This window comes from Lissotriton vulgaris, chromosome 6 (assembly GCF_964263255.1).
Source record: "Lissotriton vulgaris chromosome 6, aLisVul1.2, whole genome shotgun sequence".
Lineage (NCBI taxonomy): Eukaryota > Metazoa > Chordata > Amphibia > Caudata > Salamandridae > Lissotriton > Lissotriton vulgaris.
The window spans coordinates 1,726,433,332-1,726,460,568 of NC_141694.1; the positions used below are offsets into that span (position 1 = coordinate 1,726,433,332).

The 27,237-nt window shown below is 44.3% G+C and overlaps 1 protein-coding gene across 4 annotated transcripts in view; it reads left to right on the forward strand.

Annotated features, from left to right (window-relative positions):
- BROX (BRO1 domain and CAAX motif containing) overlaps positions 1 to 27,237 on the forward strand; it is a 213,419-nt gene that overhangs the window by 168,292 nt on the left and 17,890 nt on the right. For all 4 annotated transcript variants that reach the window (XM_086927944.1, XM_086927943.1, XM_086927946.1 and 1 more), the window contains 2 exons: positions 920 to 1,001; positions 24,601 to 24,751. In XM_086927944.1, the coding sequence (XP_086784070.1) occupies positions 920 to 1,001; positions 24,601 to 24,751 (233 nt within the window). The remainder of the gene's footprint in view (positions 1 to 919; positions 1,002 to 24,600; positions 24,752 to 27,237) is intronic.

Consider the following 27,237-nt stretch of genomic DNA (forward strand, 5'->3'; position numbering starts at 1 on the left):
ACTTAGTTATGTTATCTCACTTTGATGCACCTGAATTACCTATTCTACCTCGACAACAACATGGCTACCATGTACTGAGCTATGCTAAGTACCCACCTAGTAAGCCAATGGCTGTGCACTGGTGGGATCGACAAGCTTTATATCATGGAATGATATAAAGGTGGACACTGTACCAAAACACATGTAGGGCAGCAGGACAACTGGATAGCATCTTATGATAGTGTCCTGCGGGTGCATGAGTATAGGCCTGGGTGGGTACCATAAGGGCCAAAGCATAGGCATGCCTGAATGCCTGACTGTCCTCACTACAGATGGCTGGAGCAATTGTCCGCAAATCCGGTTTACTATTGACAGTACACGATTAGGAATAACAATTAGTTTGTGATATGTTAAAATGTAGTTGAAAAACATTTCCAATTATTGGACAGAGTACACTTTTCCACACGTATATTATGTTGTTATATACATATTGTTTTGTGAATTGTATCACTGGTTGATCTTTATCTGCAAAAGATGCAATAAACTGTTTGGTAGGGATGTGTGGCAAGAGGAGACTTGCATGTGTTTGGCGAGTTAAATGACAGTGTTACATGTTATAGTTCCAGTATGGACATTCTGTACAATAAGAGGCCTTATATCCGCTATTTGTTTCTTGATATGGCTGCCAACACCAGGCTAGAAGTGCAGTCCGCAACAACCAAGATCAATGAGATAACAGCTAGTGAGTGCCTGGACTGTTTAGGTGCCCCACATTTACTTTCTGACCCCAAATAATTCCAGTCAATTATGCTTCATGTGTGGTGTGTAGATGAATTGTTTTGTTAAAAACGATATCAAAGCAAACCAAGAAATATGTAGCTGTACTTGTGTTAAATCGAGTACAGGGATTTCGATTGACTGTTTTATTTTTCTCACTTAGGCATACTGCTACCATGGACAGACTTTGCTCACTAGTGACAAATGTGGAGAGGCAATCCGTTCCCTGCAGGAGGCAGAAAAATGTACGTGTTGAAAAACAAAACTGAATGCTACCCTCTCTCTAAAATAAATATTGCAATTCAGATGTGTAGAATTAATCAAAATATTGAGATGTTTTACAATTAAATATAATTCCGCATGTGTTTATAGTGCAGCTAAAAGTTACGACTTATTGCCTTGTTATAATATAATCGATGTCTGGGTCAGTACTTTGTCAACTCTTCTTACTGGCAGTCTCTTGTTATGATATTTCTTTGTCAAAGTTATTAAGCGTGAGCTCATGTCAAGAAAACTGGTAATTTTGTTCTCTATCAACACATTTTGTATTTCTTTGACTTAATTATATACCAGTTCGCTCACTTGGTTATTTTCTGGGCCGGCCACTGCTTGCATTTTTTTGTCTGGTGTGGTGACTTTTTTGTTTTCGCGAACCTTTAGGTATTTTGTTTTTAACTTATGTCTTTGTAAACCTCAATATCACCCGTGAGAGAGTATGCTGGTGCTGTGCAGGAGTGTGTGCCTAGCCCTTCCTTAAGTTTTCATGCCAGATTTTATGGCCATAAAAGAGTTTTTTTTTAGTTGGCATGAGGTTTGAGGATACAGGACTGTAAAAAGAAAACAGAGTTTTTACATGTGAAAATAGTGCTATATTCGGTATTTGTGATGGGCACCAGATCCAGGCAAATAGTTGGTCTGCTGCTAGGCTACTGCTAGACAAACCCTCCAGCCAGGTCAGCTGAAGAGCTCTGGGATTTAAAGCAAAACGTAATGGCTGGGCGTATATGTAGGGAAATATTGAGAGCCTAGACTGTGTTCAAAGGAAGAGTCACCTCAAGATCATAGCAAGGCAAGAAAATAGATGGGTAAGGAACTTAAACATTAAAAATGCTAATACAGATGTTTTCTGATGTTCATCCTCTGGATGTGCTCAAAGTAGTCATTACAAAAAGCAAAGTGGGATCCACTTTGATGTGTCTGGTTTGGCATGGTACAGGGGGAGGGTGAGGACAGCTTCCCCAGACAGTTGAAGTGTATTGCCTGCATTTTCGTGATTGGAGGGTAGTGATCTAGACAATAAAGTGTGGTGGATGGTGACTAGGCCCCCTTTAGAAATTCAATAAAGACATTGTTATCAAGAGGCTGCTTATTAGACTTCCTAAAAAACAGCCCTTTAGTAAATAGTAGGCGCAAGTGATGGAATTGTAGATTCTGTTGTGCAAGGTGAAGGGGTTCTTTAGCTGAGGTGCAGGCTTTTGTCTTCCTTGATCACATTTTCATTTGGGCTGACAAGTGCAGAAACCGCCCATCTCTTTGTGCCTCTGGTGTGGGTGCTTTAGGCTGGAGACTGTACATACAGTAATTTAACTAAAAGCAAGTACACTGTCTTAATATTCTGTGGTTCTAAATGTTCATAAATATCTGACTTTCAATAGGTTTTCAATTAGTCCAAAAAGTAGATAAATCTAACCTTCAGGGACCAATAACACAAAAGGTTCATTTGGTCGTCATTTATTAAACAGAAAAAAATAGCCAAAATTCAGAGGATGTGTGAAAAAGTAAGATTATCCTTGGGCCCTGATTACAAAGGTCTGATTAATTCTGACTTCTATGCAAGCCCCTGCTTCTGCAGGGACTTCAGTTTTAGGTGGTGCGGAGTTTAATGCACCTGGGGGCATATGTAGGTAGGCGTTTGCAATTCGCAAATGCCGGAAATCACAGAATTCTGGCGTTTGCGAATCGCAAACGGCGATTTGGTATGTAGGTGCCACATCGCAAAATAAGGAATCGCAAAAATTGCGATTCCTTATTTTGCTCAAGCATTTAAGGAATCGCAATTTTGCGATTCCGTAAATGCTATGTAGGGGTGCCTTAGAAATAGCGATTTGGGCTTAAGGAATCGCAAAATAACACCTACTCTAAGTAGATGGTATTTGAGATTTCCTTTCAAAATGAATTTGTTTTTAATTCAAAGTGCCATGTGGCGCACAGACATGCCCTTAGAGCATGTATGTGCGCCACATGTACTTACAGGCACATTCCAGGGGTGCAACAGGTGTCCTTTGGACACCCTGGCACCCTTGGAATTGCGATTCTCAAATTGCGATTTTCTCATAAAAAATCGCAAATTCGAGAATGTATCCCCATTCATTCCTATGGGCCTCTTGGCCCATAGGAATAAATGGGACACTCATTCCTTATTTGCGATTCGCAATTTGCTAATTGCAATTAAGGAATTATTGAGATTCGCTAAAAAATTGCGAATTTTTCCCTACATTACATTTTTTAATTCTCAAATAGCGATTCCTTAAAAATCGCTATTTAAGAATTGCAAAAAATGAATTACCTACAAATGCCCCCTGGTGATGAGGTCAAGCCTTTGAAATTTACTAGTGGGATAAATTCCAGAAGTTACTGCAGACTTTGGTACAACTACTTAACAATCTGCATGTGCCCCATTTTGGAGGACGAAACCTGTAATTGAACCTGGTGAATTCTGATCCCCAGGGTTATGATGCGTGTATTTTTAAAGCGCACTATCACGTGCGAGGGTATTCTGGTGCTGGGCCGGTGTGTGCGCGCCTAACCCCTGCCTATCGTATGTTGGTTACACGAAAATCCATGTAATCAGTTTCTTGAAGAATTCTCAGGACTGTAAAATTAGGTTCTTATGTGGAGTGGGAGGCTGTTCCACGCTTTCGGAGCCATGTAAGAGAACGCCTGTCCTCCTGATCCAGGTCTGTTTATGTGTGCGAGTTGGAGTCCTGCGAAGCGGTGTTGTCTGGGTCGTTGATGGAAGGAGATGGGAAAGTTCAGGTAGGTGGGGCCTAAGTTGTTTAATGCCTTGAATGTGTGTTCAATATACAATAAAGATTGCCTGGTCTCGGGTTCAGTCGCTGTTTTTTTATTTATCAGCAAGTGTGAGCTCTATTATGTAGTTTTAGAGACTCATTATTAATTAACTCTTTTGTAAATGTTTATCTTACTTATACATTTGCAGTAAGAGGTTATAACACAACCTGAAGCAGTTCTTACACATAAATCAAAATTCAAAAAAACTATTGTGCATGAAAAATCATAACAGCAGTGGTTTGCATGACCATTACATACGTAATAATAAATTTCAATCATTAAAACGGTACACCAGAATTTTCAACAATCAGTCTTAGGTCATATTTCGTTTTGAGAATTTTTAAAAAGACTGACACACTATGGGCATCTACTTTATGCAAAGTTCGAGCACGTCCTAGCAGCGCGGGACGTCTTTTTCGGTTTAATGCCTTATAGTGGATGTGGAAAATTAATCACATGTGGAAAAGCCGACGCGTTTCCAAACCCCGTATGGATACTCGGGTTTTTCTTCAGGGCAAGCCTGGGTACCTGTTGGGTTAGAAATTATATTTTAGTTTCTACTCTTTCTCATGGTTTTTACAACTAGGTGGTATTGGATGTGGCATATGGTACCTGTTAGTTTTGAGTGCGCGATGTCATCATTATCATTCCGGTTTCCTGACCTTGACTCTGTATCAAGAGAAAGGAGACCGTAAGTTGTCACTATGTCTCACTCTCTTAGGGCTACATGGGCATAGTCGAGTGTTTGAAGTAACTTTACTTACTTAGTTTCAAGGTTTGTGGGCGTCAGTCACGCTGGCTTTTTCGAGCGGGTGCTGGCAGGGAAGTATCCGCGTTAGGCACGTGTTCTTAGTTGGAATGGTTTCTTTGTTGCAATCGCTTATGGCTACAAAGTTAACGAGAACGCTCAGATTAGTACGGCGTTTTTGGCTTCAGAGATGAAAGCTGAGTGCGCGAGGTTGCACACGCGAGGCTGTCAGAGCTCACCTTTTTGATTCAATCACGGAGTTCCACTGACTCTGCCGGACTTCACCCGGATGTGACACAGGTTAATCACCTGACATAACCCGCTGGTGGAGTTATGGGAGTTGAAGTGCGCTTTTTATAGGATTTAGAAAAAGCTGAAAGAAGCTAATTCATTTGTGTTCATTGAAGGCAGGGTGGGTGCTCCAGAAGGCACGGTGGCATTACGGGAGGGCTCAATGAATGTTCCTTTGTAATTCAGATAGTTCATTCATCCCCTCTATTACACAGTTGAACTTGAGAATTAAGTAGGCTTCTCGTTGTAACAACAATGTTTCTATGTCTCCTCCTCTTGGTGGAATTTTTATTCCTGACAGGACTGTCCATTTAAAGTCCTTTTCTGTGTGTCCACTTAGGGCGAAGTGTTGTACCATTGGGGCTGTTAGTACTTTTTGTTTAATACGGGACCGGTGTTGGGCCATTCTCTGGTTTATTTGCTGACTAGTTTTTCCAATGTATAGTTTAGGGCATGGGCAGATGACCGCATACACCAAGTTGCGGCTTTTACAGTTTGTAAATTCTTTATGGAACCATTTCGTATTGTTGAACTCGAATTCAGTGCCTTCAATTGTGGTGGCACACGAGACACACGTTCCACATTTGTGGTGTCCTTCAATTGGTTTCAGTCGCCATAGTGTGCGTAAGTCTGTTCTAACTTGGCTGACTCCTAGGTCTGCCCTCACAATCTGTTGTCCAATACTTTTATTCTTCTTTAGGGCAAAAAGAGGTTTCTGCATTGGCATCTCTAGCCCAGACAACAGGTGCCAATTTTTGAGAATTATGGATTTGAACTTGTTAGTGTGAGGCCCGTAGGTACTAACACAAACCAGTCTGTCTAATGGTTTTTTCTGTTTTTTGGACAACAACTCTTCTCTTGGAGTACACCAAGCCCTTTTGATGGAGTGCTTTAACATTTTGTCTGGGTAACCTCTTTTTTTGAGTTGGTTACTAAGAATTTCGGAATGTGCTGTGAAGTCTTCTTTTCTAGAGCAGTTCCTCCTAATCCTTAGCATTCGTCCATAGGGGAGGTTAGCTTTCAAACTTTGAGGATGGTAACTTCGGTAGTGGAGGATAGTGTTTTTGTCTGTATCTTTGCGGTGTAACGTGGTAATGAGTTTTTGATCTTGTACACCAACCTCAACGTCGAGAAACGTTAGGTGGGTAGTACTGTAGGTTAGAGTTAATTTTATGTCCGGGTGTCTCATGTTCAGCCACTCATGGAATTGGATCAAGGATTCAACTGAACCCTTCCATTGACACCAGATGTCGTCAATGTAACGATACCAATTTAAAATGTGGTTCTGATAGGGGTTATTGTGGTACACAAACCGTTCCTCGTACAAGGCCATATAGAGGACCGCCATTTCCGGGGCGTAAGGACACCCCATGGCGGTCCCCTTGACCTGCACGTAGAACGTGTCCATGAACCTGAAATAGTTCCTCTTTAGTGCAATTCGAGCTAGATCGATTATAAACTCGGTGGGCACTCTGTGTGGTTTGGGGCGGGTTTCCAGAAAGAACTCAATTGCTTCTAAGCCTTCCTCCTGTGGGATCTGTGTGTATAGGGAAACTATGTCAAAGGACACCATTAGGTGTTGGTTCGGATCAAATGGGACCCCTTCGACTTTAGTTATAAAGTCCATGGTATCTTTTAAGTATGATTTTACTTGGCCCAAAAATGGCTTCAAAAACACATCAACATATTTTGCTAATGGCTCTAGCACAGAATCACACCCGGAGACTATGGGTCTCCCGGGCGGTTCTGTGAGATGTTTGTGTATTTTGGGCAAAAAATAGATTACCGGGGTACGTGGATTCTTTTTGAGTAGGTAATTAAACTCTTTCGGACCTAAGATGCCTTTGTCAAACCCTTCTGTTAGTTTGGAGCTTATTTCATTTTGAATCTTTTCTGTGGGATCTTCATTCAATGCTCTGTACCACTCAAGGTTGTCAATTTGATGATGTGCTTCCGCGACATATTTATCTTTTGCCCACACCACTAGTGCTCCCCCCTTGTCTGCAGGTTTCACCACTATTGTGTCATCATTTCTTAAATCATGAATGGCTTTTTGTTTCTCTTTTGACAAGTTATTTTTCAAAAAGGGTTTCTGTTTGCTCAACTGTGTAATAGAGGAGAGAACAGCTTGTTCGAACGTGATTATTCCTTTCGGAACCAAGTGTGTGGGAGGAATGAATGTAGACCTGTTGGCAAGGCCCGAGGGTTCAAGTACCCTTGTATTTTCCTTGTCGTAAAAGAAAGCCTGTAATCGCAGTTTCCGACAAAATTCGAGTGTTTCAATCTTGAGTTTGGTCAAATCCGTATGCGTGGCTGGTACAAATTTGAGCCCTAACTCTAAGACTGTTTTCTCATGTATGGTAAGTTGTTTCTCCGACAAGTTAACTATGGATGTTTCAGCTAGCTCTTGTAGTAGTTGCGGCGTGTCCTCATTTCCCATGCTGTCGGCGGTTTGAATCTTACCCTGTTTCTGGCCTCTCCTTTCTCTAAAAAAGGGTTATTGCGTTTAGAGGGGCCTTCTCTGGGGTCTGAGTCACCTGCTGATTCAGATGAGGATGTATCTGAGAAAGTGGAAAACCGATTTTTAGATCGCCCTTGATATTGGGATAGGGCGCGTCGTGATTCGATTTGGGTGTAGTAATCGTCCTTTAAATATGGATACACCGACTCTATTTTGAATGTTTTAACGTCTTTTTCGAATTTATTCGACCTGAAACTGATGGTGTTGTCCCTAAATGTTTGAATCTCTTTGTCTATCTTATCTAAGAGGGCCTGTGCTTCTGCCACGGTATGGTTGTCATTAATCGCCTTTCTTAAGGCCTCAATTTCCTCCTTTTCCTTGTCACAGATTCGTTTGGCTGTTTCGACTGTGTGGACCATTAGGTCCCTGCTACATTTTGTAGCTATGTAGCTAAATCCCTTTTTGTATAATGGGTCCTCTGTAAATACCACCGGCACGTTCTTAACTTGGAGTCCCCACGGAATGGTTCCTGCCTTCAAATGTTCAAACAAAAAGTGCCCGTGTAGCTCGGTTCTGATGTGTTTTTTGGTGAGTCTTGTCAATTTGTCAGTTTCATTTTGTTGTTGAGCATTTGTGCTCAACTTGATCGCTGAGAAAGGAGAGGGACCTGCAATTAAATTTTTAACGTGATCTTCAGAAAAGGAAAGTGTTTCTTCCTCTGACATGTTTTGGGGACTATGGGAAATAGTCCCTGTTGTGGTTTCTTTAGAAAGCTAGAGGCAAATTTCAACGCCTCATAACCCACGCGGGCAAGGCCCGCTCGTGAAACTGTATTCGCTAGAGGGGTTTTGTCCTACAGGACCAGGCAGGACAAATTTACAATATACAATAAAGATTGCCTGGTCTCGGGTTCAGTCGCTGTTTTTTTATTTATCAGCAAGTGTGAGCTCTATTATGTAGTTTTAGAGACTCATTATTAATTAACTCTTTTGTAAATGTTTATCTTACTTATACATTTGCAGTAAGAGGTTATAACACAACCTGAAGCAGTTCTTACACATAAATCAAAATTCAAAAAAACAATTGTGCATGAAAAATCATAACAGCAGTGGTTTGCATGACCATTACATACGTAATCATAAATTTCAATCATTAAAACGGTACACCAGAATTTTCAACAATCAGTCTTAGGTCATATTTCGTTTTGAGAATTTTTAAAAAGACTGACACACTATGGGCATCTACTTTATGCAAAGTTCGAGCACGTCCTAGCAGCGCGGGACGTCTTTTTCGGTTTAATGCCTTATAGTGGATGTGGAAAATTAATCACATGTGGAAAAGCCGACGCGTTTCCAAACCCGGTATGGATACTCGGGTTTTTCTTCAGGGCAAGCCTGGGTACCTGTTGGGTTAGAAATTATATTTTAGTTTCTACTCTTTCTCATGGTTTTTACAACTAGGTGGTATTGGATGTGGCATATGGTACCTGTTAGTTTTGAGTGCGCGATGTCATCATTATCATTCCGGTTTCCTGACCTTGACTCTGTATCAAGAGAAAGGAGACCGTAAGTTGTCACTATGTCTCACTCTCTTAGGGCTACATGGGCATAGTCGAGTGTTTGAAGTAACTTTACTTACTTAGTTTCAAGGTTTGTGGGCGTCAGTCACGCTGGCTTTTTCGAGCGGGTGCTGGCAGGGAAGTATCCGCGTTAGGCACGTGTTCTTAGTTGGAATTGTTTCTTTGTTGCAATCGCTTATGGCTACAAAGTTAACGAGAACGCTCAGATTAGTACGGCGTTTTTGGCTTCAGAGATGAAAGCTGAGTGCGCGAGGTTGCACACGCGAGGCTGTCAGAGCTCACCTTTTTGATTCAATCACGGAGTTCCACTGACTCTGCCGGACTTCACCCGGATGTGACACAGGTTAATCACCTGACATAACCCGCTGGTGGAGTTATGGGAGTTGAAGTGCGCTTTTTATAGGATTTAGAAAAAGCTGAAAGAAGCTAATTCATTTGTGTTCATTGAAGGCAGGGTGGGTGCTCCAGAAGGCACGGTGGCATTACGGGAGGGCTCAATGAATGTTCTTTTGTAATTCAGATAGTTCATTCATCCCCTCTATTACACAGTTGAACTTGAGAATTAAGTAGGCTTCTCGTTGTAACAACAATGTTTCTATGTCTCCTCCTCTTGGTGGAATTTTTATTCCTGACAGGACTGTCCATTTAAAGTCCTTTTCTGTGTGTCCACTTAGGGCGAAGTGTTGTACCATTGGGGCTGTTAGTACTTTTTGTTTAATACGGGACCGGTGTTGGGCCATTCTCTGGTTTATTTGCTGACTAGTTTTTCCAATGTATAGTTTAGGGCATGGGCAGATGACCGCATACACCAAGTTGCGGCTTTTACAGTTTGTAAATTCTTTATGGAACCATTTCGTATTGTTGAACTCTAATTCAGTGCCTTCAATTGTGGTGGCACACGAGACACACGTTCCACATTTGTGGTGTCCTTCAATTGGTTTCAGTCGCCATAGTGTGCGTAAGTCTGTTCTAACTTGGCTGACTCCTAGGTCTGCCCTCACAATCTGTTGGTCAATACTTTTATTCTTCTTTAGGGCAAAAAGAGGTTTCTGCATTGGCATCTCTAGCCCAGACAACAGGTGCCAATTTTTGAGAATTATGGATTTGAACTTGTTAGTGTGAGGCCCGTAGGTACTAACACAAACCAGTCTGTCTAATGGTTTTTTCTGTTTTTTGGACAACAACTCTTCTCTTGGAGTACACCAAGCCCTTTTGATGGAGTGCTTTAACATTTTGTCTGGGTAACCTCTTTTTTTGAGTTGAAGTATCCGCGTTAGGCGCGTGTTCTTAGTTGGAATTGTTTCTTTGTTGCAATCGCTTATGGCTACAAAGTTAACGAGAACGCTCAGATTAGTACGGCGTTTTTGGCTTCAGAGATGAAAGCTGAGTGCGCGAGGTTGCACACGCGAGGCTGTCAGAGCTCACCTTTTTGATTCAATCACGGAGTTCCACTGACTCTGCCGGACTTCACCCGGATGTGACACAGGTTAATCACCTGACATAACCCGCTGGTGGAGTTATGGGAGTTGAAGTGCGCTTTTTATAGGATTTAGAAAATTCCATGAGTGGCTGAACATGAGACACCCGGACATAAAATTAACTCTAACCTACAGTACTACCCACCTAACGTTTCTCGACGTTGAGGTTGGTGTACAAGATCAAAAACTCATTACCACGTTACACCGCAAAGATACAGACAAAAACACTATCCTCCACTACCGAAGTTACCATCCTCAAAGTTTGAAAGCTAACCTCCCCTATGGACAAATGCTAAGGATTAGGAGGAACTGCTCTAGAAAAGAAGACTTCACAGCACATTCCGAAATTCTTAGTAACCAACTCAAAAAAAGAGGTTACCCAGACAAAATGTTAAAGCACTCCATCAAAAGGGCTTGGTGTACTCCAAGAGAAGAGTTGTTGTCCAAAAAACAGAAAAAACCATTAGACAGACTGGTTTGTGTTAGTACCTACGGGCCTCACACTAACAAGTTCAAATCCATAATTCTCAAAAATTGGCACCTGTTGTCTGGGCTAGAGATGCCAATGCAGAAACCTCTTTTTGCCCTAAAGAAGAATAAAAGTATTGCCCAACGAGAAGCCTACTTAATTCTCAAGTTCAACTGTGTAATAGAGGGGATGAATGAACTATCTGAATTACAAAAGAACATTCATTGAGCCCTCCCGTAATGCCACCGTGCCTTCTGGAGCACCCACCCTGCCTTCAATGAACACAAATGAATTAGCTTCTTTCAGCTTTTTCTAAATCCTATAAAAAGCGCACTTCAACTCCCATAACTCCACCAGCGGGTTATGTCAGGTGATTAACCTGTGTCACATCCGGGTGAAGTCCGGCAGAGTCAGTGGAACTCCGTGATTGAATCAAAAAGGTGAGCTCTGACAGCCTCGCGTGTGCAACCTCGCGCACTCAGCTTTCATCTCTGAAGCCAAAAACGCCGTACTAATCTGAGCGTTCTCGTTAACTTTGTAGCCATAAGCGATTGCAACAAAGAAACAATTCCAACTAAGAACACGCGCCTAACGCGGATACTTCCCTGCCAGCACCCGCTCGAAAAAGCCAGCGTGACTGACGCCCACAAACCTTGAAACTAAGTAAGTAAAGTTACTTCAAACACTCGACTATGCCCATGTAGCCCTAAGAGAGTGAGACATAGTGACAACTTACGGTCTCCTTTCTCTTGATACAGAGTCAAGGTCAGGAAACCGGAATGATAATGATGACATCGCGCACTCAAAACTAACAGGTACCATATGCCACATCCAATACCACCTAGTTGTAAAAACCATGAGAAAGAGTAGAAACTAAAATATAATTTCTAACCCAACAGGTACCCAGGCTTGCCCTGAAGAAAAACCCGAGTATCCATACCGGGTTTGGAAACGCGTCGGCTTTTCCACATGTGATTAATTTTCCACATCCACTATAAGGCATTAAACCGAAAAAGACGTCCCGCGCTGCTAGGACGTGCTCGAACTTTGCATAAAGTAGATGCCCATAGTGTGTCAGTCTTTTTAAAAATTCTCAAAACGAAATATGACCTAAGACTGATTGTTGAAAATTCTGGTGTACCGTTTTAATGATTGAAATTTATGATTACGTATGTAATGGTCATGCAAACCACTGCTGTTATGATTTTTCATGCACAATTGTTTTTTTGAATTTTGATTTATGTGTAAGAACTGCTTCAGGTTGTGTTATAACCTCTTACTGCAAATGTATAAGTAAGATAAACATTTACAAAAGAGTTAATTAATAATGAGTCTCTAAAACTACATAATAGAGCTCACACTTGCTGATAAATAAAAAAACAGCGACTGAACCCGAGACCAGGCAATCTTTATTGTATATTGTAAATTTGTCCTGCCTGGTCCTGTAGGACAAAACCCCTCTAGCGAATACAGTTGAATGTGTGTTCGACATGCTTGAATTAGCACGTTTGTCTGTCGGGAGCCAATGGAGCTACTGGATGTGTGTGTGATGCGAGTTGTATGTGGGACGTTGAGGATGAGTCTGGCTGCAGAGTTCTGTATGGTTTGTCGTCTTCTAGAGCTGCTTGGCGATCCCAACATAGAGTGAGTTCCTGTGCTCCAACTTGCTGGTGACTGCGTTGCTTTTATTCTTTTGTTTACACAGCTATTTTGTTGTTGGCCTTTTCTCATGTGGGGGATCCTGTCATCCAGGTCATCAGGATTCCAGTCTTAGTTCTGAGATGCTGATGTATGAGGTTCCTCCAAGTACAACGCAGTCTGACTTTTTTTTTTGCTTACCAAAGTCTAGACTGTGTTTATTATGTGGACCTGATACTTCACACTGGATGTGGATGTCCATCTCGACACTATTGTGGCACATAGCAGTAGACTACACTTTGGTATTAATGAGCTCTTCCTTCATCCGCCTACTCCTAGCCACCTCCCTCCTTTTCTTCTTTCCAATTATGATGTTCCTTTTGATTTACTTTTGGCTTCTTATTCCAAAAGGCAACATGTGTACAGTCTTTCTGGTTGGTGCTCTATGGTGTAGTCCAGTCATGAGAGGCAACGTTTTTATGATATAATTTGGGGGAGTGGACACTCACTGTAGCGTTTTAGCACATGCACTCCTTTATTTACCTAATTAGGATACATCTGTAAGAGGATGGGTCACAGCAGACCAATAATAAACTGCACAGGTGGGACTAGTACAAAGTGCGCCAGGAACTTGTAATTTGAACCCTCATCTCCCACAAGAACCAACCCTTGGCTGCCAATAATGTGTTGTGAGGGACATCAAGAACTCAAAACATCCACCAATGTGTTCTCCAACAGTAGCATCCTGAAGTTCCTGGGATGAAGGGAGAGCTCTGCGTCCTGCATTGGTTTCTGCACAATTATCTGTAGCTTTATTTCTCATTGTAGTGCAAAGTAGTGTTATGTGCCGTCCCTCAGAACTCATTAATTCCTGCTGCCAGTCAGCGCATCATGAGTTATGTAGTCCCTTACTCACTGAAAATTCAGATATTGAATCTTGTAGTGTTGATGAGAAGTGAGAATTAAGGGCAAATCTTTTCAGCATTGGAAGTCTTTTTTCTGGTTCGGTTCTTTTATATCCAAAGTTATGAGCTTTGACATACAACTGATCTGTTGTATTCAAGCTGTTTCCTTCATCCTACCTCTTGTTTCTAGCTGTTTGAAATATGTCATTGATTATTTGGAAGTCTCTAGCTTGTCCAGGTCCTATGGTGCCAAAATGAACAAAAACACGAAACACCCAAATTTAGAAACAAACCCTCTCAAATGACCCTTCCCTTACTCACTCAATTCTATAGGCAACTTTGCTAACTCCACTTCCTTCCTTATACATAACCATGTTCCATCTGTCTCTTGTTTTCTTTCAGTCACACTTTATTACTTTATCCTTATGTTCTTGCTTTCCAGCCTGTCGGGCCATCAGTCACTTTCTTTTAATTAAGTCTCTCTTTTTCTGGATAAAAATTGACTCTTGGAGGTCTTATTAGACAACACACTTTTTCGTGCTAATAGTTGAGCGAAAGGCACTGAGACAGCTGTGAAACATACTGATTCTGTTCATTACATTGAGTCTTGTTCTTCCTCTTCATCGCTCTGGTATAGAAGAAAATAAGTTGCAGCTGAGAGTACACACATATTTATGAACTTGTTACTGGGAAGGATTGAAAAAGGTTGCTGCTCTAATTATTTGGAAAAAGTCTGTAATTGAAAGAATACAATTGTAGGACTCATTGGTGAAATCTTATATTGTAGTATGGGACCAGTATCTCAAGAAGTTAAATAATTGGCACTTCAGAGGTGGGTGACTAAAATGTTGCATGTCTGTACAAGAAATGTTGGCTACTCTAAGTATCACTTCATTGTGTAAGTGTTCTACTTGTTTAGAAATTAAACAATTACTTTTTTCTTAGCATGAAAGCAAAATGTTGTCTCTTTTATATTTGTAAGCTTAGCTGCAATTATTATTAAACTTTCTGGTTTCCTTGCAGATATCCTCATTCTGTTTTCAATGCAAAACTATTTTAGATAGAGTAAGTTGCTATTTACTAATTAATTACGGGTTGTCCTTGTCCAGGGTCCAGACAAGGGCAATTGGGATTGCAGTTGTTTGGCTCTTGTGTCCGTCTTACTGTGGCTCTATTATGGCTACAAACTGGGCTTAGTACACCCCTTCTGCACATGGTAGCAGGGACGAGCATTCAAGACTTCTTAGAGAAGTAGTATGGGAAGCACAGACTTAGAATGCAACAATCAGCCAATAGAAACAATAATTCACTGTCCAGCCCGAAGGGTGTCTTAAGAAGGAGAAATGCTTTAATATTACTCCAATATAAACTAATACTCCAGATACCAATGGGTTTTATTACAGGGTTCATTGTTCCCAATTATGGTTACCCGCTCGGCGTCCCCCCACCTCTCTTGTTCTCATACTGGTTCCCATGAGGATCTCAAGGTCTGTAAAATCTAAGGAGGATAGCAGGACATAAGCAACAGCAGGCACGTGCTCTTTGTTCACTAGGAGTTGTGCATGTTTCTGTAACCTGTAGGCCAAATCTTGATTAAAAAGAGTTCACAATGGCAACATAATATTTCTCTAAAAGCAGGCTGGTCTTTACAGTTCAAGATACAGTCTCAGTGTTTTGTTTCCAGAACCCATGTTAGCTATTCACAAGGGACTCAGTTGTGTCCTTAGAAGTGGTGCTGGACCGCGGATTGTGGCCACACTCTTTGCTGGAGCCATTCAGATGAAAAGTGTGGCAGGCTGGGTAGATGGGTACTTTGTTCCTGGCAATTTCAGTCTCCAGGCAAGGGGGGCAGGCTGTCCCCTACGGTGAGAATGGAGATCTTCTCTGGGTATGTCACACAACAAGCCTCAGCACCACCAGTCCTTTCAGCTATGCTGCTGGGATTTCCAACCGCACTTGGCTAGTTTGAGTCGCCGGTTTTCTTCGCGCAGTTTGCCCATGAACCACATTGGGAAACTGGGTGACCTTTCATGTCATATTCATTACCGGTTGCACTCACAGTGGCAGCTACTTCTGGGTGCTCCAGGACATGGCTAGGCTTCTAGGTGCTAGACTAACGCTCACCTTCTCTAGCAAGTTGTTTAGACTTCAAGTGATGTCCTTCACTCTGAAAGACTGCCTGCCGTGCAGACTCCAACCATGGTCTCACATCAGCTCGTCAGGTACTCTGCAGAGCTCTTTCCACCTTCATCGATTAAGCAGCTTGAAAGTGAAATTAAGTGGGATGCTTTGAGTCTTACCTTTATACTCATTATTTTGAAGGTGTTGATCCACTGTCTAAGGTTCCAAAACTGGTTTTAGTTGACAGTCTTTCTGCAAAGTGATGGCTCTTTATTTTATTTTATTTTATTTTAAGTTTTATATAGCTCAAACATGACGCGTTAGGGTATCAGATCTCTTTACAAGGATAGATACGTTACATACAGAATGGCACAGGTAAAATACAGGGATGGGGGTTAGGGAAATGTCAATAGTAGGACAAAGCCATGGATATATACAAGAGTCAATACAGTTCCAAAATCTGTGAGCGACTTGAATACAATAGGACACACAAAGATATATACAATAAATGGCACAGTTCCAAATACAGGGTGGCTTAGGCAAAATACAAGGAAGGGAGTTAGGGAATGACAATAGTGGGACAAAGCCATGGATATATACACGAGTCAGTACAGTTCCAAAATTAGCGAGCAACTTGATTACGATAGGACAAAGAAGAGATATGTACAATAAATGGGGCAGGGAGCATTAGAAGATGTGAGGGTTGTAACGCATAAAAGGCCAATAAAAAAAGGAGATTAAGCGCAGAAATAAATCAAGAAATGGCGATATGAGCACCAAGGGAGCGTTATTGGAGAAAGTTGCTCATTAAGATTGTTTTAGCTTCTTTTTTGAAGAGCGCCAGAGAAGGTAATCTTCTGATGGTGGAAGGAAGTGTGTTCCAGATACTTGGTGCAGCCCTGGAGAATGCTCGATTGTTTGTTTTTACGTTGTTGAAGCAGGGTGGCTGGAGCACTCTGACAGCAGGTAGTGTTGATACTGGCACCAGGCAGGCATATCCAAAACAATGACAGTGTGAAGGCTAAGCACATGGCTGTCATCAGCCTTCCTGAAGAATCAATCAGGGGGGAAAAACAAAAGGCCTTCAAACTTCCTCACACTGAACAACAAAATCTATCAACTCAACCCTTTCCCCCTACCTTTCATCAAATGGCAGCGCTCTGGAAAATGTAGTGGCCAGTCCCTTGCTAGAAAGACCCTCATAAAATTTGTAAGGGCAATTCTGTATCCATTGTCCATCACTTCAGTGTCTGGGCCTCCGATCTCCAGGCACAGGAATGTATTTGTACTTCCTGGAAGCGGAATCCCGCTCCACTAAAGCAGGAGCTATCCAAAATCGATCCTACCAGCCCATCATTCTCTCACGGCGTCTTGCTACCACACATCAACCATGCATACACACACCCATCACTCCTGCGGAATGTTAGTGTTACATATAGGCAGAATTTTTGAGTGGGGTCAGTAGACCGCACTGCCACCAAGAACAAAGATTAATGTCTGCTGAGAACCAATAAACCACAATTAATACACTGCCATCACTATTTATTTTTAATATTTTATTTTATAGTTTTATAGAGCGCGAACCAGACCCGTGAGGGTATCATAGCGCTTTACAGGATTAAGGAGTATACAAGCGTAGGGACAGGGGGATATATTGGGAAAGGTAGGGGATACATTATACAATAAAAGCACACTGCACGTTTAAAGTCCAGGCTACATGTGATATAAAAATTAAAACAAGTAGATACATTATACAAGAAGGCATGCAGTGTCAACTCTTGGTGGGATGCCCAGGAGTGCAGAAAAGGTATCATCCGTTTAAGCCATGGATATTGCTGAGGTGGAGAGCTGGGCAAGTCAATGCGGTGATTGTAAAGTATTCGTTAGGCGAGGTATTTTCCCATTAAGAAGGTTTTGGTTTCCTTCTTAAAGTGTGCCAAGGATGGAAGTCTTCTAATGGCGGGTGGGAGAGAGTTCCAGATTCTTGGCGCAGCCCCAGAAAAGGCCCAATTGTAGGTTTTGTTCTTCCGGAAGCGTGCTGGTTGCAGCAGCAGGTCTTTGGCAGATCGAGAGTTTCTGGCTCCTCCGGATATCACAAGTTTTTGTGCAAGAAATGGAGGGGAATTGGAGAAAAGGGCTTTGTGAGTAATGCAGGCCAATTTAAATTGGATTCTGGCCTCTAGGGGAAGCCAGTGCAGAGCTTTGAGGTGTGAGGGATGTGGTCGAATTTCTTTGAGCTAGTTAGGAGTCTGGCTGCAGTGTTGAGGCAGGCTTTCAAAGGGGCCAAGGAGTTCTTGGGTAGCCCTGCAAGAGTAGAGCATCCATATTCTAGTCTGGATATGACTAGTGCCGGAGTTGCGGTTTTAAGGTCGGCCACATCGAGGAAGGGGTTTAGGTTTCTTAGGTAACTCAGGTGGAATCTGGCCGTTTTGGCCATCAAGTTTTTATGGCCACGCATGTTCATGTAAACAACCCAGGACAAGGACAGAAGTCTATATCATAAAAAAGGATATGTCGGGTTGCCTCTTTCAGATCACAGAACATGTTTTGGGGCTTAGCTTTACCAAAGACAGACCTAGGACTTGACTCACACACTAGATTAACATGCTAGCTAGGCCAGTAAAATGTCAAGATACTAGTTTTATGTGGAGTCAGGTCCCTCTTGCCACTCACACCAGTATACCATGCAGGCAATATTACTGTCCAACAATGATGCACTGGAAGTCTCCTAGGCAGGAATCCACAGATATCCCACCTCATCACTGGTTTTGCTTATTACATTAATTAAGGTGAGTTTTCGATGTGCAAACTACAGAATTGTATGTTTTCAAAGAAGTTATACAAATCCCAATTTTGTGTTATTGTTGCGTACTCTAAATCTGTATAATCATGAATCTGTGAATGAGAATCTTGGACTTTGCTGAGGTCTCTGGTACTGGTTTTGCTTAAGCTTAGATCAGACTCTTTTATGTGTTCTCTGAAGCAAGATTTGCACTAGAAGCTATACTGCACTTGGCGTAGAGGAGACCCACAGTGCATCATTGCTGTGCTGCAGTACCCATGCTTAAATCTTTATTTATTATTCTAACTCTAGTCTTGGGCTCTCCAGTGTCCCTGCCTGGTAGCTGGTTGGTTTAATCAGTTTGATAGTTGTTTTTAGGTTTTGACTAGCGATGCATGCGTACGAAGTACGCATGCGCTAGGAAAAATCTTATGCTCTGTGTGTGGAGTCGGGTAACAGCCCCCTCCTCCCATTGGCTAGCTCCATAAATGGAGGCTAACCATTGGGAGTTGGCTCTGTCCGTCAATGCCGGACCAGATTCGTGGGCGTTCCTGAGATTTTTTGGCTTTTGGCTACGTCACGCTACGTCAGCCAAAAGCCGGGAACGCCCCTGAATCTGGTCCGGCACCTGCCTTCCTGCTCTGCGTGTTCGTTCCCGCCCCTGCCCCCCCCCCTCCCGCTCTCCGTGTGTTCGTTCCCGCCCTCCCCTCCCGCTCTCCGTGTGTTTTATTTATGCATGTTCGTTGCCGCCCCTGCCCCCCCCCGTATGCCCCCCCTCCCCGTATGCTCCCCCCCCCTCCCCGTATGCCCCCAGAAGGGGCATGGGAGGTGAATCTGTCCGTCAACGCGGACCCGTTTTCGTGTTTTTCACGAATTGTCCCCATCGCCGCCCGGCCCGCGACCAGGAAGTCAGGCAGGCAGGCCGGGGGCAGTACTGCGGGACACTCGTCATTCCCCAGGCCGCGCTCTGATTGGCTGCCGGCCCGGGACCTAAGTGGAGGAAGAAGCAGCCTGCAACCGGCGCCTTCTACGTCGCCGACCGGAGACCGAGGAGAGTCCCGAGGAGCGGGAGCTCTCCAGCCGCCAACGAGACCCGGTGAGTGGCTGAGAAGGAAGGGGGAGGCGTCGGGGCACACTGCCGGTGCCCCGTTGGCGCATCTCCGTTCTAACGTTTTTGTTGTTTGGTGGGGGGAAGGTGGGGCGCATTGGTGTGCAGCGGGCCGGCTGTAGGAGATGGAAGGTTCTGGCAAAGTGTTAAAGCAGCGCATGTAACACGTTAAAGACTATTAAATGTACTTCCCACTGAATCCCTGGCACCGAACATTTCCGGGATGCATCGCGCGCCGGGTTCTGTAGTGAGCAGCAGGTGGGGACTCACGCCCCCTGTGCACCCCCCCAGGGCACCCTGGCTCTTACCGTCACTCGCTGCAGCCCAGGGTCCCAGACAGCTCAGCAGGGCGGGGAGGAGGCCGGCCACGACCACCTGCGAGGCCATTCCGCAGGTGATTATCACAGCTCGCTTCGGTCGGTGCCTGAGGGTGCTCCGAGCCTGGCAGCTTCAGAGCAGGTGCAGCTAATATTACCTGTTTCCACGTGGAGATAACAGTCACAACAATCAATACCAGTGCAGGCAGGCGCTGTAAATGCCTTTCGCGAAGGTCTTGTTGATGCATTTCGACATTCACGTGTGGCACGAAGCCAGAGACAATCCCCACACGCGCCGAAGCAGGTTACACAGAAATGCCCCCTGTGCACCCCCCCAGGGCACCCTGGCTCTTACCGTCACTCGCTGCAGCCCAGGGTCCCAGACAGCTCAGCAGGGCGGGGAGGAGGCCGGCCACGACCACCAGCGAGGCCATTCCGCAGGTGATTATCACAGCTCGCTTCGGTCGGTGCCTGAGGGTGCTCTGAGCCTGGCAGCTTCAGAGCAGGTGCAGCTAATATTACCTGTTTCCACGTGGAGATAACAGTCACAACAATCAATACCAGTGCAGGCAGGCGCTGTAAATGCCTTTCGCGAAGGTCTTGTTGATGCATTTCGACATTCACGTGTGGCACGAAGCCAGAGACAATCCCCACACGCGCCGAAGCAGGTTACACAGAAATGCCCCCTGTGCACCCCCCCAGGGCACCCTGGCTCTTACCGTCACTCGCTGCAGCCCAGGGTCCCAGACAGCTCAGCAGGGCGGGAAGGAGGCCGGCCACGACCACCAGCGAGGCCATTCCGCAGGTGATTATCACAGCTCGCTTCGGTCGGTGCCTGAGGGTGCTCTGAGCCTGGCAGCTTCAGAGCAGGTGCAGCTAATATTACCTGTTTCCACGTGGAGATAACAGTCACAACAATCAATACCAGTGCAGGCAGGCGCTGTAAATGCCTTTCGCGAAGGTCTTGTTGATGCATTTCGACATTCACGTGTGGCACGAAGCCAGAGACAATCCCCACACGCGCCGAAGCAGGTTACACAGAAATGCCCCCTGTGCACCCCCCCAGGGCACCCTGGCTCTTACCGTCACTCGCTGCAGCCCAGGGTCCCAGACAGCTCAGCAGGGCGGGGAGGAGGCCGGCCACGACCACCAGCGAGGCCATTCCGCAGGTGATTATCACAGCTCGCTTCGGTCGGTGCCTGAGGGTGCTCTGAGCCTGGCAGCTTCAGAGCAGGTGCAGCTAATATTACCTGTTTCCACGTGGAGATAACAGTCACAACAATCAATACCAGTGCAGGCAGGCGTTGTAAATGCCTTTCGCGAAGGTCTTGTTGATGCATTTCGACATTCACGTGTGGCACGAAGCCAGAGACAATCCCCACACGCGCCGAAGCAGGTTACACAGAAATGCCCCCTGTGCACCTCCCCAGGGCACCCTGGCTTTTACCGTCACTCCCTGCAGCCCAGGGTCCCAGACAGCTCAGCAGGGTGGGGAGGAGGCCGGCCACGACCACCAGCGAGGCCATTCCGCAGGTGATTATCACAGCTCGCTTCGGTCGGTGCCCGAGGGTGCTCTGAGCCTGGCAGCTTCAGAGCAGGTGCAGCTAATATTACCTGTTTCCACGTAGAGATAACAGTCACAACAATCAATACCAGTGCAGGCAGGCGCTGTAAATGCCTTTCGCGAAGGTCTTGTTGATGCATTTCGACATTCACGTGTGGCACGAAGCCAGAGACAATCCCCACACGCGCCGAAGCAGGTTACACAGAAATGAGCAAATGTGCACCACCGCGCTACGCCTGGTACAGTGCCTAAAATCAAAACAATAAGGGCCGGGCCCAAACCTTTGTTCAGAAGGCTGTGACTGACTGGTGCTATCGCATGCCAGGAGGGCTGACTAACAATGCGGATATTCTTGATTCCATCTTATGCCCCCGAGATGTAGCTCACTCAGTGAGTGAGATTAGAGAGGCGTCAATTTTAAATTTCCCAGCTAAAAAAGCATTGTCCCGCAGGTTGGATAGGTGAGATGAACATGGTTTGAGGTGGACCGTTTCCATGAGGAGTGGGGTGAGTAGTACTGATCTGTCTTAGGTGGGCCTCTGTCTAGAGTGGCACAGTGGGCGAAAAACGATGGGTTGGAATGCAACCCCAAGCAGCTTTCACTGGTTAGACTGTACGCAAGCATTTAACCAATCACCAATTGGGTGTGCGATTGCCAGTAAACACCTGGAAACCTGAGACTGGCACAGATTTGCAAGTTTACTTCACCTGTAGCAAAGTGCCTGTCTCTAACGTGCTTGAGGTTTGCAGGCCTGCAGTGTGCGCTGCACTGTGCAGCAGGAAGCAAGCCAGGCTCAAAGCTTTGAAGACTTCTAAGAACATTATGGCGTCATCCAACCACATGCAGCCAGTGCTTATTTTGTAAAAGAATCAGTGCGGGCTCCCAAAGCTCTGCTCGGATGTCTGTGGCCTGCGCTATTAAATGTGGACACCAATCACCAAGGCTTCGTAGTGTTAAATCCAGCTCATGCCTCTCTAATCCACCACGTGGCACTCCCGCCCCCTGTATCTTAGTCAGTATTTGTAAAGTGCAACTCTTGCAGGTTCCTGCTTTATCCCTTTGCAATGTTTTTCTTTCTTTCTTTCTCTTCCTCCTTCTTTCCTTTTTGTGAATTTTCCCCTCTCTTGCTCTCAGTAAATGTCTGATGCAAGAAAATAAGTGCCGGTCTGCAAAAATGAGAGCCTTTGGGCCCCACCGTCAACCACTGGTTCAAATTAAGCATTGCATGCAGCAGAAACATAAATGACAAAATACATAAATGGTGCCCTGCAACCAGTAATTGAACGGCTTCTCCACAGAACCTCAGAAGTGAATCGACTTCAATGGGGAACACCCACTCCTTAGCTCCAAGCAGTCAGTTTAACTTTAAAAGGAACATCTTTTAACGCCTTCCATGCTGGTGACGAACCCCAGCCGTCACGCTCTGCGGCGCTCGTGTGCTGATGACGGCTGGGGTTCGTCATGGCCCCGCCCTGTTCTTTTGTTTACCGCACAGCGGCGGAAACGGCCCAGCATGGAAGGGGTTAAAGAATCTCATCATTCATGAAGAGGGGCAAGAGATTAAGCTATTGGCATTGTAAATGACAATGCCGTTTATTTATGTTTACAAAAAACATAAATAAAAATAATGTCAAGAGCAATGCCAATAGCTCTAACTTTAACAAAGGCAAAACCATTGCATTGTAAATGCTTGTTTGGTGTTATTTATTGCAAGGTTCCATATACATGTGTAAGAATAAAATGAAAATTATAAATATAAGAAAAACTTCAGTGTACAACAGTATTGGAGTCACTTACCCTGTGTGCAAATGGTAATTACTTGAAATAACCTTATCAGTAGATATTTAACCATTTGTAGGTATTTTAGAGGTAAAAATAACAGAAGCTAATGGCGGAGGGAAAAATGTGCCAACGCACGTATTAACATTATTAATGTATGGCACGCTTCATTTCCCCATCCTCCAAAATCTACTACAGCAAGAGGCAAAAAGCCAGCTGAGACTATTGCCCATTGGGGTTTTACTCTGGGATTATTTTTCTGTATTCTAAATCTGAACACTGTGTATCAAAATGAATCTGTCAAAGATACTTGCAGTTTAAATATATAATTCCTTAGTATTCGTTTTTTGCCAAATACTTGGTTATGTGTTTTTAATTTAGCATATTTTCAATTTTCAGGGTTTTCAACACTATAAGATCCAGAAATATGATTTTTATTAAATTAACCCACAGACTTTAGATGGGTACCCCTGTACGGGGAAACATAAAAGGGTTAGGTTCTTCAGTGTAAATTCCTCAAACTTCAACAATTGGACCACTTCTTGTTAAATGAACACAGTCTGCTTCTCCCATGTTCTGTGGTCCCAACATTCTGCATATATACTCTTTAAAAGGATCTCTAAACCACTGCACGAGGGAGAGTTAATATCTCTGCAAGACAGACATATTAGAATTTCTAAATGGAAATTCCCCTTAGCTTAAGACACAAAGGCCCATATAGAAATGGGGAGCAGAGGGATACTGAGAATGAACTGGGGCAGCCAAAGTGGGGAGAGGACAGAGGGTTTTCTGGAGGCTCTTCTGCATTTTGTGTCCCACTGTCTTACTCCGCTGACTGTCCATGATAATAAGCAGCAGTTACTTTTACCTTAGTCAAGAAATCTGTGGCAGGTGCACTTTCATTGGCCCTGGCCAATGACGTAACACAAATTCAAGGGAATCCACATAAAAATGTGGTGCTCTACTCCTGAGAAACTCACCAACTGTGGTGTAACAATCTAGCGGCCACGGACGTTGTATGGTCTTCTTAAAGACCTTGGTTGGAGACAGTGGATCCTCCCCTGTACTGCAGGATCCATCTTTGGTCCCTTGGTAAAACTTTTGGCATATGTATGTTGGTAATGTTTTGATAGGTTAAGCATTAGAAGGTTACAAGCACTACAAATAAGTTAATGTTACTTATGTCTATTAATGGAAGTTTAAAGCTACATGTGTTTGTGTATTGAAATGTTTGCTATCCACTACATAGATGTATTGATATTAAGTGCCATGTTTCAGGCACATTGTACAAGTATTCTCATTTGTTGCAAATATTGCACAGAGTGCAGAATTGTGGAGGCACCTACTTATCATGGAGGTCTTGACACGTAGGCACAAGACTATGGATTTTTCATTCACCTATATGTTACCATATAGTGCATCTTAATTTTTTTATGTATGATGGTGTATTATTTAATAATCACATGTTGCTGAGATAGTGTTTGGAGATCTATTTTTATTTCATACTTATGCAAAATGTCTTTTTATTTAGTTTATAATAAAGCAGAAGCACTATGCAAAGAATATGGCGAGACCAAAGGACCTGGAACTACAGCAAAACCCTCTGGACACCTGTTCTTTAGGAAACTGGGTTCACTTGTTAAGAATACTCTTGCCAAATGTGAACGAGAAAATGGATTCATGTGAGTGTTATTTTCTACAATATTTTTTTTGCTGGGAGCCTTTAATGCATTAGTGTATTTTCTTTGAAAACGCCATAGTGCTAACCATAAATCTTCCTCCCCCCAACCTAAACTGACAATGATCATAACCTCATCTTCTACAGCTTGTAAGGCGTTATTCAGACGTTAAGTGCATAACTTAACAATTAGACAAGATCGATTACTTACTTACCTGTACACCTGCTGGAACGGTTTTTATAAAAAAACAACTCTTAAAAAGAAAAAAGTTAGGTGAACAAAAATCAACAATTATGTTAACTATACATACTTTCACCTTCATGAAAATGTATGGGCACATTTTGGAAAAGCTTGATCTGGAATCTTATTTCTTCGTCATTTTCTCTGATTTGATAACAAGTCAAGTATTTGTCTACGTTGGAGATATTTCAGTTAGCCATCAGTTGCCCAAAACGTTTTTTGCTAAATTTTATTTCAAAACTAAGTCTGCATAAACTTTAAAAATTCCTCCTTAATAATTTTTACACTAACAGAGAATCCCCGCATTGCCTTAGCCTTCCTGGTGCTGTGGAACAGCGTGACCAAAATCGTGCTGGTGATTACAGGGAATTCTGACTCTAACCTCCTCATACCCCAACAAATCGCGGTCCCCGCTCCGCGGGGGCCGCTCGCGTTGGTGTGCTTTGGTGTTGCTCAAGTGGGGAAGAGCACCGGACTTCGATGAGGCATTCACCATCCAAGGACTGATTGCGGGACTGCGAGGACCAGCCTGCAGTGCGGCGTGTCATCAGCCGCAGCTGGTCCTCTTCCCGCCACCGCCCATCGCCTGGATAAATCGCCGCAATGCCGTAGCCTTTCTGGTGCAGTGGAACAACTTGACCAAAATCGTGCTGGCGATTACAGGGAATTCTGACTCTTACCTTCTCATACCCCCACCTTTCGCGGCCCCCGCTCCGCGGGGGCCACTTGCGTTGATGTGCTTTGGTGTTGCTCAAGTGGGGAAGAGCACCGGACTTCGAGGATGCATTCACCATCCAAGGACTGATTGCGGGACTGCGAGGACCAGCCTGCAGTGGGGCGTGTCATCAGCCGCAGCTGGTCCTCTTCCTGCCACCGCCCATTGTTATTTAGGCCCCACCCTTTTCCGCGCACGCGGAACGCGCGCGGACGAGCGACGAGCGCCGGGCGAAGCCAAGCCAAGGGCGGGCCTTTGTAGCCCGTTAGAGCCCGATTGAGACCGGACCGGGCCCCCCCGTTTGGCTGTCGCATCAGGACATTGATCCAGCTACTACATAGGGGTAAGATTTGACTCTGATCCTGAACAGGGATTGTGACCACTTGAATATAAGATGGCGGGACGTGAAACAAGGAGCAAAGCGGCAAATTCTGCTGCACACACAGTTGGTGATATGGACAATTTTATGATTAGAGCTAATTCTCTTTTGACTCATGAAATCGCCACCCTGGAGCGCAGACTTTCCATGGGAATTGAGAACGCTAAGCGGTCCTCCCTAGGCCATATAGCCAAAGCCTTAACCCCCACTAGAAAGGAACTTCCAGTGGAGGCTAATGTATTAATTATTACTCAATTGAATCAAGAAAGTACTGCGGTTCAACCAAGGGATTCCCCCTTTGAACATTTCCGTTACCCCGGAGTTAGTCTCATCATCAAGCACTGTAGTTACACCATCTGTAAATGAGAATGTTGGGTTACACAATCAACCCCACCAAGGGCATAGGGAAGGAGCAATCCCTAAAAGGAAGCGTGGGCCACATACATCGGGGGGTATAAAGGCGAAGGTCCCTAAACGTCATAATCCTACCGAGATGTTGATAACAGACAACTTATTTTAGCCGGGGCATGTGAGAAATCTTCCACCAGTCCCAACGAAAGGAGTACTATCCCTTGTGACCGGAACCGTTTGCAGGTCACTCGGGATTTACCTGATCCAGATGTAAATGGGCCAAACAATTGCACTAATAAAGGTATGGGTGATATGGGTTCTATCTCTATTGTTTCCTGGAATTTGGCGGGACTGGCTAATAAACTTGACTCCCCTGACTGGGGGTCATTTATAGATGCACAAGATGTTTGCCTTTTCCAGGAGACATGGGCTAGGGAAGACCATTGGCGTGCGGGGTTTGCCACATTTTCAATCTTGGCGAAATGGGGGGGGGAGGGGAACGCCCGTCTGGCGGACTACTTATCTGGGTGGGCTCCCATCTGAGGTGTAAGGCGAGGTCCCTCGAAACCTCACACCCCAGCTAACACACAGGTTCACAATCACCCAGTACTCTCAGTTAGCTTAACATCAGCCAATGGTCTACGAGGGGCGGGTGAAGACTTAACTGAGCATTACAACTTGGGCAGTTTGCTTGAGTCTTTAATTCACCTGCTTGAAGTTAGACTCTCGCAAATGGAGGTTAGGCTTACAAGAATAGAAGAAGCAACAGGGGCTACCGCAGATTATCTTAAGGTAGTTAATCAC